General features: G+C 42.8%; 2 protein-coding genes across 3 annotated transcripts; both read left to right on the top strand.

Moving 5' to 3' along the window:
* Positions 1 to 1221: 1221 nt before the first annotated feature.
* MIURF (mitochondrial elongation factor 1 upstream open reading frame) lies at positions 1222 to 2422 on the top strand. Of its 2 annotated transcripts, none has more exons than XM_088455078.1 (2): positions 1222 to 1297; positions 2177 to 2422. In XM_088455078.1, the coding sequence occupies exon 2, from the start codon at positions 2210 to 2212 to the stop codon at positions 2420 to 2422; it is 213 nt and encodes a 70-aa protein (XP_088311204.1). In that variant the 5' UTR covers positions 1222 to 1297; positions 2177 to 2209. The 2 variants fall into 2 exon arrangements, with proteins under 2 accessions (XP_088311204.1, XP_088311203.1); XM_088455077.1 differs by having other exon boundaries at positions 1227 to 1308.
* Positions 2423 to 6121: 3699 nt separating this feature from the next.
* On the top strand, positions 6122 to 16149 carry MIEF1 (mitochondrial elongation factor 1). Its single transcript, XM_088455076.1, has 4 exons — positions 6122 to 6265; positions 7648 to 7828; positions 9256 to 9509; positions 11047 to 16149. Exons 1-4 carry the CDS (start codon positions 6122 to 6124, stop codon positions 11857 to 11859), a joined length of 1392 nt encoding a protein of 463 aa, XP_088311202.1. The 3' UTR covers positions 11860 to 16149.
* The last annotated feature ends 293 nt before the right edge of the window (positions 16150 to 16442 follow it).

Below are 16442 nucleotides of genomic sequence, written 5' to 3'. Positions count from 1 at the left end.
CCGTAGTTAACGTGCGTCATTCCATGTCATTCCACATGTAAAATATGTGAAATCATCTTAGTAAGAAGTGTACAGAAGATATAGGCCCTCATTCAGAGCCGTACGCTCTGAGCAGAGCGCACGCTCTGAATGAGGGCCGGGCTCCATTTTCATGGAGCGTCCTCCTGGACGCTCGTATAGCTGTGGGTCACCACCCACAGGCTATACGAGCGTGCTTTGTGATGGCCGCGATGGTCGAGACCATCGAAATTGCGAGCCGGAGCCTGCGGTTGAGGTTTTCAACCGCAAGCTCCGGAGTGATCTTGGCTCTATCAGAGCCAAAATCACTCCCACTGACATCACTAGTGATGTCAGTGGGCCGGCTTCTGACGGGAGGCGTTCCTGTGGGAACGCTCCCGTCAGGGAGGAACGCCCCCGGCACGCCCACCAAAGGGGGCGTGCTGTCAATCAACATTGACAGCACGCCCCCTTTGATCGGACACAACGAGCGAAGGACTTTCCTTCGCTCGTCGCGTCTGGCGCATGCGCACGACGGAGCTCCCTCCGTCGTGCGCATGCTCAGTCCATAACATCGACCCACTTGCGAGCGAACAGCCGCTCGCGAGTGGGTCTGAATCAGGCCCATAGTTCATAGGTTTAAGATTTTTTAAAATATTCCTAAAAGTTTAGTCTGCTCCCATTATAGTCAATTGGCATTCTTTTTCTTCAGACCAGCTTGTCATTCCTTTTAGTACGTCCCATTTTTGCTTCAATCAATAAAGAAAAATGCAAAAAAGAAATATAAAGTTGTTCTTGGCACTACCCAATTAGGTCAATAAAGGTTAATGGGATACAGCTGCTACCACCCAATGTGAGACTGCAACTTCACAAAGAGAAACAGATAAAGGCAAGGAAATGATTATTTGGTAAAATGCCGAGTTCTAGTGACACAGAAACTGACTTCATTGTTCACAAATAGACTGCTCATGCTCACTATTGAAGAATAAATGTGCCTTTCCTTCTCGTAAATTCTGTGCTTATTAAAAATAAAAACCTCCATCCTATTATCAAGTACTTGCAGGAATGAAGAGATAGCAGCAATTAGTCACTCTTATCTGACAGATAAGACGCTCTACAATGTTATACTATTAGCGCTGTGCTGCTATACACCATTTATCGCGCCGCTCCTTCCTCTCTATGGTTTAAAGAAGCAGGAAGTGTTCTACCGCCCCCAGGAGAGCGGAAGCTCCGACATATTACCGGCGACCCTGTGGTAGTACGCTGAGCGGCCAGGGAGTTGTTCCCCAAAGAAAGCTGGGTCAGTGGAGGGTGAGCTCATGAGTCCGAGTATACACTTAAACCTTACTTACATGACTTCTTATGTCAATGTAACCTTTGTCTCCCCATACAAATGTCTACTAAAGGGTTAGTTTAATATAACTCTGACCTAGAACTTGAAGGACCCTTTAGCTTTTCCTTTACCTCTGATACTTTGTCACAGTAGAGTAACATCAGAAATCCTGTTTGCTACATTGTGGTAGACTTCATGAAAATGACCGAATAAACAAAATGTTACTTTTAAAAAAATCTATATTTAATTTTTTTGCCATTATACCAAACCACTGAAGAAAACATTTGGTATTAATTATATTACTATTTAATGTGACATTTATGCCATCATAAATTGCAAAAGAGCAACCAGGAATTTTTACATATTACTATTTAGATAATAAGATATATACTAAATGTTTATAATACTATCAGTTATTTATATAGCGGACACATATTCCGCAGCAGAGAATAATCACATTTTTAAATCATCACACAACCATACTAGTTTTAAATGTATTGAACATAAATATCAATATTTATTTCATTTAATATTGGGGAGTGTTCCACTCCTTACAGCAGAATTAGGCATTCTGCTGATCTCCAGCTGATGTGGAACTACAAAGCCCAGTCTGTAGGAAAATATCAGCAGTTGTTTCGCATCAGCTGGCAAGTTACCTGCCTTTGCTATTTACTTCTAAAATATTGAGGTAACTTTAAGAATGTAGTAGTACTTTTTCATACAGTATTGAACATGGACCAAATAGATTTTACTTAAACTTTTGTTAGTATGTATATATGTGTAAAATATGTTTTTGCGGCTGAATACATAGCCATATCACATTTTTTTTTATGTTACTTTCCTCAGACTGGCAGGGCCAGCTCTTTTTATATTCCTGCCATGGCAGGCTGGTCCCGTGATGCTGTACTGACTCTGTATCGTGCCCTGCTGCGTGAGGGGCGCAAACTTCAGTTTACTGATCGTGACTACTACGCCTCATATGTGCGTCGAGAATTTAGGAACAATCAGAGCCTCACAAAGTTGGAGGACAAAGAAAAACAGCTGGAGAAAGGGCAATTTTTCCTCAGGACCAATCTGGGAGGACTAGTGTAAAAGGTGCTATCCATCCTTCGTCAATTGTTTTCTCAAGTCTGCGGTAAGTTTATTGTGGAGGGACATGTACAGAGCAATGGTCTTTATTTTGTTGCTGGTACCGATGACTTTCTCTGCTCTTTAATACACATGATCTATGTGATAATGGAGCTTGCTTATTTTCAGCATACTGGAGTTTGAGATCTGGCACAAATGATGTTCGTCCTATATGTATATATGAATCATATATTAAAAGTCACTGCTTAGTAAATTGTTTAAACATTTATTTATAGCAAACACATATAATAAGTGAATACCACAGTATTAGGTACCACAAAAAGTTATTGCTTATGTCCTTATTGGAGATATATACAGTTATGGACTCCTTTATCTCCTAATTATGGAATTTGGTCTCTTTTATGTTTCTTTAAAACTTCAATCAGGAGGGAGAAGAGGAAGAGTTCCATTTCAGGTAGGTGTGGGAAGGTGTTAGATGATAAATGCCTACAGGTAGTCTTTTAAATGCACATACAGGATTTTGCTTGTGCTGCAAAAGTCCTTTATCTATTTTGGGCTTAGCAGTAAGGTGAAGATGACTGGAGTGGGGTCTGCTCTGTTAGTCCCACCTCTCAGCATTCCATGTTGTCTGCTGCATTCTTCACAACTTATAGCGGTTTTCTGAGTGTTCACACACAGTCTGGGCATCTCTAAGCATCGTGGTATGAAACTCCTCTGCTGCTGTGCCCCAGCTCTGGTCTCCATGGCCTAACTCTTGGTAGCGGCCTCTTATTTCCTGGTAAGCGAATACCCTGTGTCACTGCTTAGTTGCTTGGAGACTGCATGTGACTATCTGGAATAAAATGGAAGCCACTGTAAGTGGTGAAGAACACACTAAATGACTCAGACTGCAGAGAGATGGGACTAACAGAGCGGACCCTACTCCAGTCATCTACAGTTTACATGTAAGCAAAATTATATACAAAGGACTTTTACAGGACAAGCCATATCCTGTGTATGCGTTTAAACTACTACCTGTAGGTAATTAGGCATCGGAGGATTTATTATTTAATACCTTCCCACGCCTATTAGCAGCGGGACTCTTCTGCCTAAAGTGGAGTTCATACCTGTATATATCTCCAATAAGGACTTAACCAATAACTAATTGTGGTGCCTAATACTGAGATTTACAATTTGTGTTTGCTATAAATAAATTGTAGCTTTACACAAATTACTAAACAGTGAATTTTGATATATGATCAATAAGCACTACATTTAAACATTTGCATCAGATCTAATTTAAACTCAATTTTCCATTACATATATAAAGCAGGGGAGCTTTTTAAGGGATCAAAATGGCAGCATCTAGATATAGCCTCTGGTTTCCACAACATAAGTGCAGGTATTACACTATGCAATTTTCTTTTCAGCATGCGCTTAAAGGAAATACATACTCTAAAAATAAATAAATGGACAATGCATTAAATATTTAAACGTTACTCTCAAAGCTGTAAATGCTAGTTTGGTCCATTAGTCTAAAAAATAAAGCTGAATTGCTCCTGTTCATGACCATGCCATAAGTCCAGTCTGTGACCCCTTAGTTCATTCTCATGGAGCGTACACACGGTCAGATTTGTCAGACTTGTCAGATTTGTCAGATGAACGACTAAACGATTTGAACGATTTGACCAAAGTTTTGAACGATTGAACGATTTTTGACTGCATTAAAATGAATGGAATCGTCCAAGTCTGACTGCAAACCCATCAGATGTCAGATATCGTTATCTGACAAACGGGAACGCGCATCGTTGATCGTCCATCGTTCAGGCATGTCAGATATGAACGATTTTCCTTCAGATATGAACGACTGAATGATTTTTAAATCGTTATCGTCCATATCTGAAGAAAAAATCTGATCGTGTGTATGCACCATCATATTGTATGGTGAGGAAAGGCAATTTAGGGCTATTTTCAGTAGAAATGTGTCAGATTACTTTTTTTACGGGTCCCTAGCAAGTGTGGCCCCCATAAAGCCCCATGCCACCCCCTGTGTCTCACCAGCCACATCACTCAATATTCTCTCCAGACTCATGCCCGCCCCCGTGTTTCTCTCCAGCCTCATGCCCACTACCCTGTGTCTCTCCAGCCTCATGCCACCCCCTCTGTGTGTCTCTCCAGCCTCATGCCACCCCCTCTGTGTGTCTCTCCAGCCTCATGCCACCCCCTCTGTGTCTCTCCAGCCTCATGCCACCCCCTCTGTGTGTCTCTCCAGCCTCATGCCACCCCCTCTGTGTGTCTCTCCAGCCTCATGCCACCCCCTCTGTGTGTCTCTCCAGCCTCATGCCACCCCCTCTGTGTGTCTCTCCAGCCTCATGCCACCCCCTCTGTGTGTCTCTCCAGCCTCATGCCACCCCCTCTGTGTGTCTCTCCAGCCTCATGCCACCCCCTCTGTGTCTCTCCAGCCTCATGCCACCCCCTCTGTGTGTCTCTCCAGCCTCATGCCACCCCCTCTGTGTGTCTCTCCAGCCTCATGCCACCCCCTCTGTGTGTCTCTCCAGCCTCATGCCACCCCCTCTGTGTGTCTCTCCAGCCTCATGCCACCCCCCCTGTGTGTCTCTCCAGCCTCATGCCACCCCCCCCCCTGTGTGTCTCTCCAGCCTCATGCCACCCCCCCCCCCCTGTGTGTCTCTCCAGCCTCATGCCACCCCCCCCTGTGTGTCTCTCCCCAGCCTCATGCTGTTGCAGTGGGAGGGCACCAGCTCCAAAAGCTGAGAGATGACTTTCCCCAATTTCTCATTTCTGCCCCGCCCTACACCCACCTATCTGACTCTCATTTCTGTGCCTCCTCCACCCCCTCCTCCTATCTATCTCTGTGATGAAGTAAGGCTGTGTCTAGCAGACAGCATGTGAGAGCTGGGAGGGAGAGGGCGGGGCTGCTATGACCCACTTAGAGACATTTCATTTTCATAATGAAATGAATTTTACAAACTAAGGAACTGATTAATTTTAGTAGAAAATAAAGTAGCAATTTGCGCCTTTTTAAGACCCATGTTGCACTGCTGGTAGGGAGGGTGTAAAATGTGTAGAGATTTATAAATGGTAAGGGGCGTGTCCTAGCTTATTTCTAAGTTTCAATGTAAAAACAAAGCTACCTAGTATTTATGCGCTACATGCAAAAGCAGTCATGTTATCCCTGCATGCAAATAAATTAATACATTTGCACCCCTTGTATTGATATATGGTTTGTTCCCAGAGGAAATTGCTCCTTGGGGTATATTTAAGTGCATGCTTTTAGAAGTGGAGATGTTGTCCATAGCAACCAATTAGATTCTAGCTATTATCTTCTAGAAGGTGCTAGATAATTGTTAACTAGAATCTGATTGGTTGCTGTGGGCAACTTCTCCACTTCTAAAAACCTATACCTTAGTAAATATACCCCCTTTGCTTTTTTTGTAATTTGCTCCTAACTCTGAATGAGGTTTTACGTACCCAGTTCTTAAAGACCTGCTCCAAATTTTCTTAAAAGCAGTGAAGTGTAAAGAATGAAGTGTTTCCCATAACACTACAAATTTAAATCTGGATGATAATGACATCAGCTTGTTTTCCTTTGCACCAGTTTTATATATTTTTTTTAATTAATCTGTGAGGTAATTTTGTTTATTTTTTACACACTACTTTTCTGGGACACCTGAGTTAGTTGTTTGTTTTATATTGCAGGAAAACATGGCAGGAGCTGGTGAAAAGAAGGGAAAGAAAGATGACAATGGCATGGGCACAGCTATTGACTTTGTGTTGTCCAATGCCCGCCTTGTACTAGGAGTTGGGGGAGCTGCAATGCTAGGAATAGCAACACTTGCAGTGAAGCGGGTATGTTTATTAATAGTTATGTATATAACACAAGCAAATTCATCGGCACTGTAGAATTGGGTTAAAAAACCATACTAACACAAGACTGGGTATTGCTCAAAGATTTATGAGGGCCTATCTCGCAAGCCTACAATCTATATGAAAATAGGACTTTCATACATGTTAAATGTGTAAACTGTATATTGGTTCACCCAGGTTGAAAAAGTTCCTAATGAGGTAATAGGATCTTGTCGCACAAGAAGTTTATTTTGGGGATCAGTAGGTTATTAGAGTATAGAAAGAGAGTGAATGTTCCCTAGGCAGTGATTTGGGGCTTTTTTCAAGGAATGCTGGTTGGTTTGGCAGTGGTGGATCCAATGGGGAGCGATTGGCGCTACCAGGGACGAGCTGTCTGTGACCCCACACTACATAGAGATGCCTGGCAGGTGAGAGAGGCAGGCAGCTGATCTTGCCAGCCACTCAGATTGTGTTTTAAATTCAACTGGAGCTGAGGGGTAGCATTGTCTACTTGCTTCTCCACTGCTAGGCACAGCCATGCATTGCTATGATAAAACAAAGTATATCATGGCCCCGGAAATCTCTTACACCCTCAGTAACACCACTTCTTTGGTGTCATACTTGATTCCGGTGTATGCTTTATTCCACAAACCTAGTCTCCCAGTTGTGTTACATCCACCTTAGAAATATTGCCAGAATACGTTTCTTTTATTACACAAGATGCTACCAAAACTCTTGTCCACTCACTCATTATCTCCTGCCTTGCCACTGCAACCTCCTCTTATTGGGAACTTAATGTATTCTCTACCTAGACTTGTCAAACTCTCCCACAGTCTTCAAATCTTTGAATGATCTCTGAAAACCCATCTCTTTATTAGAGCTAACCCTGATCAAACAGGGATGTAGTTATCAGACCAGCGGATGGCATGCCGCCAGTCTGATTCCCGACGCTGAAAGTCCGAGATGGAACTTCAGAGCATAATGGTGGTAGTTAGCAGCATATTTGAGGTAACCGAGACTTTTACCAATGACATACCACTTTGCAACACATTTTTTCAGTGTGCCATGCCTGAGATCATGGTTGATGTTGGGAAAGAAAAGAAAAGCTACAGCCCACTTGATCAGGGCTTTGGCTAGCGTGTGACTGACAAGTCAGGACTTGGAGAATGTAGAATTTGTGGTGAGAAGTTGACAATTAATAAAATTGTTAAAATTATGATTGTGGTAATAGAAGAAAGTTAACATTTTGAATGATAACTTCTGCTGGATTCCTGTTGCCGTCATAAAAAAGAAAAAATTTTTTACTTTTTAGTAAAATAATATTATAAAACGATGATAACAAATTGTCCATGGTAGCTAATTGTTATTTTCCCATGTTTGTTTAGATGTATGATCGAGCTATTAGTGCTCCTGCTAGTCCTTCCCGTTCCATCCAGTCTGATAAACGTAGCTGGGAGGAGCCCAGCTGGTTAGGCTCATCTACACGACTGTTAAACAAAGACATGAAGACATCTGTGAGTCGCAGTTTGCAGACCCTACCGACAGACGCTTCAGCATTTGAATCCGGTAAAAGGTTGCCTTTAGTTTCTCAGGTTGCCTTTGGTTTTAAAACTTATCTAAAAAATGTTTTTAATATACTTTGTGGCGGAGCCAGGGGCGTATCTATAATGGGTGCAGGGAACACTGGCCCCTTGGTCCAGGGGGGCCCCGCACCGCACACCCTGCACCCATAATATTACTTACCTCTCCGGAGTCCCACGTCGGTGCGGGGGTCCGGCGCTGTAAAACGACGGGAAAATGACCGTGGCGGCCATTTTCCCGTCGTATGCGCAGTATAGGGAAAATGGCCGCCGCGGCCATTTTCCCGGTGACCTGTGCATTCATTATAGACTCTGGGCACACTCTAGTGCCCAGAGTCTATAACTCCGGCGCTGGCCACACACAGCTCAGTGCGCTGTCGGGCGGACAGGAGGGGGCCCGTGTCAGAGACTGCACACGGGCCCCCTCCTCTCTAGAAACGCCCCGCGGAGCAATTGCAATACAAAAATATCATAGGGAAAATCAGTATGTCCAAAATTACTTTACTAGCATAAAAAGTTTGATGAATCAGGCATGTAATTTGTGACATATGGTAGGCTGGTTGTCATCTGTATGTCCCCCGCAGAGAGGTAGTATCTATTCAGCACGTCCTTACCGGTGAGACTTGACACAATAGGTACAGCAGCCATCTTTCGGAAACCACCAACAGTAGATCCTTCTCCTACTGTTTACCCATATCTCGAGGGAAGTAGTGGTGAGGTGTATTTGGGTTCTGGATTTTCTGTGGTCTCTTTTCCTAGCCTGTTGTCTGTTTCAGCTTTACACCCTGCTGAGTTATGTAAATGCAACGGTCCTCCCATCTTCATACTATGTGTGGGAGAGGGGTAGTATGTTCTATTGTTCATTCTAGCACCCTGCAGCTGTCACAACCTGTGCAGTTCCTCTTTTCTGCCTGGGGTGTCGCTCTCTTCTCTGGTACTTATATCACATTCAGCTGATGCAACAAAATGCTGAGATACAGACCAAAGTATGCAAGGAGCACCAGTGCAGAGAGTGATACCCCAGGCAGGAAAGAGGAATCGCATGGGTTGTGACAGGTGCAGGGTGCTAGAATGAACATTATGTTCAGGGCCAAGCCTGGAGGAGGGTTGTCTAAAATGTGTGTGCTTACTTCCATTGTCACACTAAATTGTCCTGTGCCAGTCAGAGACATGGAAGGAAGGGGACCAGCCAGTATATATTTTGTAGATCTACTGTATGTGCATCTAGTTGTGTTTTGGGGTGAAAGCTTGTCCCTTTTGTGACACAGTATTACATTCAGAGTAAATCACAGTACCCCAGTGTGTGGGAATGACACAGTTACATCACTATGTATTTATAAAATATTTAATCAGATTCAAAGCCAAACCTATGAATACTTTGGTCACTTGGATTCTCTCACTCAATCACTGCAGAGTCTGTCCGGCCCAAACCCCCAAGTCGTAAAATCCAGACAGATCTAAAGAAAGCACGCTTGAAACTATCACTTCAGGAAAAACTTTTCTCTTACTACAAGAAGCATGTCGCCATCTCACCATCAGAACAGAGCTGTGCCAAGCAGGCCGCTGTAGACATCTGCTGTGAACTGCGCAACTTCATCCACAGCAAGTTTCCAGACATGCCACTGAAGGACATGCACCTCAGCGGAAGCCTCTATGATGACCTGCAGGTAACATGTTTAGTGGAAGTACTGTGTGTTTGGTTTTATATATGTATAATGATACTGCAAGTATATCCCTAGTCCCTACAAATGCTAATTTTGAGATAATCTTGCTACATGTATTGCTGTATCACTTATCTAGAAACATATCCATAGTCAAGTGACTTCATTATAAAAAGGTCCAATAATGTTAAATTGTGCTTAAAGTTAACTCCTTATTACTGTACTTTTCAGATCAACAGTACCCTACTCATCAGTGTTAACGCCCTGCTCTCAAGCCTGGCAAATCTCAAACTCCGTTTACTCATATATCATGTTATAGCAAAAATAAATCACTATTGCAATACTGTGTACATACAGTATCAGTAGCAGCTACTGTATTTAAAATGATCAAATCGTTAAAATATGTCTTGGTGACTGTTAAATCAATGTGATATACTGCAAATCTATATAATCGAGAAAGTGTGTGTCTGTCTGTTTGTCGTTTATGCACGGCCAGAGTTTTGTACCTAGCATCACCAAATTTGGCGTGCTGTAGTTTGACCAGGATTAGGTTTTCGCCTAGGTTTGAACTTTGTCGGGGCCACACAATCCCATAAAACCAGGACACTTTTAAATTGCATAAGTTCTTGGGCTGAGGGGCTGTTTTCATACACACACTGTCACACACTCATATTTTCCAGAGTGTTGTGTTATGTCTCTTTTCCAACGGCTGCATAGATGAAATACAGAGTTAGTTAGCCATCTATGTTTGCATGATAAACTTTGACATTAAACAGTGAGCATTATTAGTATTTCACTCACTGTTTCATCTTACAGCAGCCGCCCCGAGGTCTTAGCAGAGTGCCTGGCAGGCTCATGAGCAGTTCAGCACTTTCAGACTACATTTAGACTGTGGCAGACAGCATAATCCCGTGCCGCTGACGATGGGGGAGAGTGGAGAGGCCAGGATCTCTATCGGCTGATGGCGATTTCATGGCTTCTTTTACTCATCTATGGCAGCCGGTTTGCGTAACCCCATGGTCACTCAGCCGGCTGAAGGGACGCAGATGATCCGATGCTGCGTACTTGGACGCAGCTCAGATCAGTAACGCATGCAGGAGGTGTGACGCCTCCTGCTGCATTACCATATTACAGCTATTACAGCTGCTAGCATGTTAAAAACTGTGATAGCATATCTGTCTGCAGCTGAATCACCCCCTCTGTTCTGCAGTGATTCTGAAACTCAAGTGGTTTGGGAAGCTGTACTGAGTTCTGTTCTGTAAGTCAGTTTGTTCCTGATATACCCCACTCCAAACGGTATTAGAATACGTCTGCCTGCACTGTCATTTACTCCTAATTTGCATAGTTATCCAGGTTATAGGCGAGGACAATGTAAAAAAATTAAGGCTGCAGGTGTACTTCAGGGTTTAGTCTTCAACCCGGGCAACGCCGGGTATCCCATCTGGTATTTAATTAGAGAAAATGACGTTATGGAGATAGTTTCTGTTTGTCTTGTCACAAAGGTGTTCCAATTGTACTTTGTTTTTCTGTTCCCAAATGTCAGGTTGTGAGAGCGGATCACATTCAGCTTATGGTACCTCTCTCTGTGGACATTAATTTGTGGTCATGTGTCCCCGGAGAAGAAACTATTCTTAATCTACCAGGATTCTGCCTTTTACGTCGAGAGAATATTGAATACTTTCCTCGTGGGACCAGTTATTGGGATCGCTGTGTGGTAGGGGGTTACCTTTGTCCCAAGGCTGTAGTAGCCACTTTTGAGAAAGTTGTTGCAGGTTCAATCAATTGGCCAGCCATTGGCAGCATGTTAGGCTATGTGATTCGGCCAGTAGTGCCATCGGAAAGCCTCATCTTGGAAGTTCAGTATGACGAAGATCGGAGGCTTTTCATTGACTTCCTGCCATTGGTTGTGCTTGGGGAGCGTGCAGCAGTCGCCAAAGCTCATAGACTGCCACGTTATGGAAACATGTGGCGACTAAGCCAACGTGTGGCAGAAACAGCTGCCTTGCTAGGACGGGATCAACATGATTCAGGATGTCGTTGCCTCTGCCTAAAAATACTGAAGGCTATCTGTCGCTACAATCTGCCTCTCTCACATCTCACAGCCTCCCACCTTACCAACATACTGCTTCACATTTGTGAAAAAGAGGAAGACTGGTCACAGGAGGCATTAGCAGACCGGTTCCTGCAAGCCCTCAAAGAGACTGTAGGTCACCTAGAGAAAGGGGAATTACCCTCTGCCTTGGACCCCAAAGTTAACTTATTTTCAGAACTCACACCTGAGGAGGTGGATGAAATGGGATATTTTCTTTACTGCTCCTTATCAGAGCCAGATATACTTTTGAGGACCGGAGACTGAAGATTGATATGAGGCTAGCATGCAAAGGTTACAGGGTGATAGTAGCTATTCTCTCTGGGTGGCCTGCGATCTAATCCAGCCAACAAAGTACACTTCTGCCAACATTTTTCTTTATTATTTTAGACCTAGCAACCTAACAATCTTTTTTTTTTTTTCTTCTCAATTTCTTTATAGGTGTTTTCAGGAAAGCAGTATATTTTGCCAATGTGATAGAACATTATTCAAATTGAGACTATATGATTTTGTCATATAAAAAGATTTTCCGGTATCTTGATTGTGAGAAATACAACCAGGGACATTTATGTAGTTGGACGGAGAGTAACCCTGTAGCAAAATGAGTTACATGATAATTCCATAATCATGACTGAGAGTTCACAAACATATTAATTTCTACTCCAGTTTTTCTCTACCTCACTTTCAGAAATGCCCCACAAGACGTTCACTTGTTTGATGCTGATGGCAGCGGTGTTATGGGCAGATTTCTGTCTTATCAAAGTAACTGGGCATGGCTGTTAGTGGAGGAACAGATGGTGTGATCAGCATTTTCATCAGTTATCTCTGTCACGTTTCAGCATCAGGTTAACCAGAATTCATTGTAGGAGACATCTGTCTGCATTTCACTACTTATACATAACCATTGTAATCTCATCACACTGCATAGGGTTGATGGGATATAGAAGAGGTCATTTGCTTGATGTTGGTCATCTAGCATCTGAACTAAGATTACATACAACTGTGCATCTGTTCCTGCAGTGTGCTTTTTCTTATTGATTGGGTTTTAGTGCTTTCTATTTTTTTCTTAATCACCAAAACTCGAATATGCCCTTCCCGTGACCACATTTTAATGTCAAATTAAATTATATATTTAATTAGAACCCATATTTATCTGGTTCGGTAGCAGTGATATACATCAAAGTAAAATCACTAATAGGGATATAGTGTACCATACTACCTTAATGTAATTACACAGCAACATGATGCTTTGTCCCATGAGCAGACAAACCCCATCATAAGGCAAAGCAAACAGAATTATAATGTGCCGTAGTTGATGCAAATCACATGCTGATACAGTGACTTACATTAGGTTCATTATAATTAGTGCTTGTAATGTAACACTCGTGGAATATCAGCAGCTGTTATATATGACTCACCATCTCCCACTTCTGTGTGTGTCATTACATGCATACAGTCACCAAAACATCATCTGCCCACAGACGTCTCAGGCTGGCAGCTTGATATCACTTCTATCAAGGTTCTTTTCCAGAATTCAACTGCATTGTGAATAGTGGTTGACTAGTGTGTCATACTCCCAATGCACCTTCGTGGAATAAAAACCCCTTATTGAGTTTCATGAGCTGTTACTCAAGGCAGGGAATATACAAATGTTGGGGATATTGCCATAGTTAAGTCTAAATTTTATCTGCATTGCGTAGTTCTCTCACCGGTTTCCATGTTCTAGTAGCATGGTAAGGACTGTACATGAATGGATTGTGTGTAAGTGTAGTGCAAATGTATCACTAACTGATGAAATAGGTAAAAGTTACAGTCCAACAAGTTGTCACTGATTACCTCACTGCTCATTGAAACAGTCCATGTTTAGGCAAATTTAAATATTGTAATCCATTACTGTTAATTTACATTATTTACCTACTCTTTACACTTTAGACAGACTCGGGTGCTTCTGTTAGTATGTTACTAATAAATCACCTGCTGCACTTGGCAAAGGTCAGCATAGATATAACAAAAAAGGATATACTTCGCGCTGGCAGGTCTATAGTTAATTCTGTTAATAACTTTATCGTAAATAAAAGGAAGACTTCTCAATTTAAAACAAACACATCTGTCTATACAGCACAGTGACGTGGGTTGTTTTTTGTTTTGTTTTTTTTGTTATTCAACACTATACCATCATTATGCAACTTACTGTTACCTAAAACAGCTAGAAAAACCATCCCATGACTATTATTCGATCCTAGAATGTTATTCGTATTGTCAAACTGTGATATGTGGTGCTGGATAGTTATGAATTTTACACTGTACATTAAATGCCTACTTTGGTCAAATGTGCCACTGACCTTAAATATGTATTTACCTAAATGAATACCACATTGTGTATTCTGCACTGTTACAAATCTAAGAAGGAAATAGTAAATGCTATGGGAAAATAAGAAACATTGGGAACTTCGTGTGTGTGTGTGTAAGCCTTTCACTACCAGAGCACAATTAGTTTTACTTCAGTTGCCAAGTCTTTTAACGGGTTGGGTTCGGGATCCCAGTGGTCAGAATTCTGATGCCGGCATCCCGACAGGGTTACAATACCGACACTTTGTTGGTTGGTATCCTAACCCTCCCTCCCCAATGCCTAACCCTAAACCTCTCCCCTAGTGGCTAAACCTAACCTTCCCCTCCCCGCACCCTAAGCCTAACCCTCCCCCCCTTAGTCCCTAACCCATAACCCCACTACTTACCTTCGGGATTCTGGTGGTTGGGATGCCAGTGTCGGGATTCCGATATCGGCATTCTGACCGCCGGAATCCCAGCGGTCGGGATATTGACTGCATCCCATTTTAACTGCTGGTGGTGGAAACCCTTTAAATCCATCATTTAATAAGGCACTAAGGGCCTCATTCAGAGGCGGTCGTTAGATGCAAGCGGTCACTCTGAATCAGGGTGGCCGCTTGCATCCTGAACGGCCGCCTCCTTGTCGTTCGTTAAGCTGTGGGTTGACACCCACAGCTCTAACGACCGACATGGGTAATGGTCGCGATGGTCAAGACCATCGCGACCATCGGGGCTTACGACCAGACCCTAGGGTAGGGTCTGGGCACTCGTAAGCCCCAGGGAGCTTCCTGCTCTGTTCGAGCAGGAACTTCCCCACTGACATCAGCAATGATGTCAGTGGGGCCGCCCCCAAATGGCAAGCGTTCCGACTGGAACGCCTTCGTTTGGCCGGGCATGCCCCGGCCCGCCCAGCAAACGGGACGAGCTGTCACTCAACATCGACAGCTCCCCCCGTCTGCTACGAGACCCCTAACGACGGAGCGCCCGTCGTTAGCCGGGTCTCGTGCATGCGCACGACGGAGCCGGCTCCGTCGTGTGCGTGCGCTATGGGGCAACATCGAGTCGGTTGTGAGCGCTCAGCACTCACGACCGACTCTGAATGAGCTCCTAAGAGCTTAAATTAAAAATATTTACTGTTAGATATGCAGAGTTCAACTATGTTCTATGTTTCTAATTGCAAAGCATGTGGAGTTACTAAGCCATATATGCACTTTGCCCCATAATGCATATGTCTGTGATTTATTTTAAGCATTAAGTGGAGCCATCGCTTACACACCTTTCGGGCAGCCATTCTAAAGCTGATCCAGTCTCTCTTGCTTCAGTGACATCACTACTTCCTAATGAAATGATTGACTGAATATTCATACCACAAAATGACGGTCAAGGTTACATTTCTGCTACCTACCTGAAGATCTCTATCCACACAGTATTGCCTTTATATTTCCAAGTCCATTTTATGAAGTTTCTGGAGTTTTAGTGAAAGGTGAAGTTCAGTGTCCTGTTTCTTTTTTTTTAAATATATATTCTACCTGTGCTTCCATTGCGGTAACTGGAATTGCAGGCCAAAGATGGTTCCTCTTAAAATTTTGACATTACACCAATGCTGCACTTCCATGTCATACTTGTCAGAGCAAGGATACTCAGAAGGAATTTGTTACACAAGTTTCCAAATTCTCAAAGGGCCAGATTCAATTACCGGCGATCTTAACGTACCTGCGATAATTTATCGCCGATTTTTCATTGAAAAATGAAAAATCGCCGATAAATTATTTTTCCCCATTTTGAGAAATGGGGAAAAATTAGCAAAATCCCTATTTTTGGGTAAAAGTGTGGGGATTTCTTTCAGAACCCCTTGGACAGTACCACTAATGATACTTTAGCAAAAACATTTTTCGTTATTTGCGTACTTTGGCGAAAAACGACTGATGAAATTTCAGTCAATCTTTTATTTTTTAGTGACAAATGCGTTTTATGTATTGGGTCTGGTATTTCGGAGGGCCATAAGTATGCATCAAGTGTTTTAAACATCGCACGTGGCTGGCGCAGGCGATTTTTTTTTTTTTTTTTTTTAACAGTTTTAAAAAAACTACCTGCGTGCGATGAATAAAACACTTGACGCATCCTTATGGGCCTCCGATATACCAGACCCAATACGTTAAATGCATTTTTCATAGAAAAATAAATAAATTTGACTGAAATTTCAGCTATTGTATGCAACTTCCGAAAAATGTTTTTGCTAAAGTATCATTAGTGGGACTGTCCAAGGGGTCCTGAAAGAAATCCCCAAATTTTTACCCCAAAATAGGAGTTTTTCAAATTTTTTTGCCTGCACTAGGCTACAGAAAAGTTTTCTCCACTTTTTAGGCAAAAATCAGGCTTTTGTCACCGTTGGTGAAATCGGCCGATCGCAGCCGCGAAATTGACCGATCAGTCGGCCGATTTCGCCTCTATTAAGTTTCATGTTTGTAACAATGATTATGCAACCCTTTTAGAGACAGGAAAATATGTAACATATCACAATG

This window comes from Taudactylus pleione, unplaced genomic scaffold, assembly GCF_031769625.1.
Source record: "Taudactylus pleione unplaced genomic scaffold, aTauple2 ptg000642l, whole genome shotgun sequence".
In the NCBI taxonomy this organism is placed as follows: Eukaryota; Metazoa; Chordata; class Amphibia; order Anura; family Myobatrachidae; genus Taudactylus; species Taudactylus pleione.
Note: the sequence above shows the minus strand (reverse complement) of the source record. Positions and strands in the feature narration are given on the sequence as shown.

Excerpts from the sequence above, each read along its gene's own strand:
- MIURF (XM_088455078.1), top strand. The coding sequence starts at position 2,210 with ATGGCAGGCTGGTCCCGTGATGCTGTACTGACTCTGTATCGTGCCCTG.
- MIEF1 (XM_088455076.1), top strand. The coding sequence starts at position 6,122 with ATGGCAGGAGCTGGTGAAAAGAAGGGAAAGAAAGATGACAATGGCATG. Across the intron at positions 6,266-7,647 it reads CAACACTTGCAGTGAAGCGG|ATGTATGATCGAGCTATTAG; the intron begins GTATGTTTATTA and ends ATGTTTGTTTAG. Across the intron at positions 9,510-11,046 it reads GCCTCTATGATGACCTGCAG|GTTGTGAGAGCGGATCACAT; the intron begins GTAACATGTTTA and ends CCCAAATGTCAG.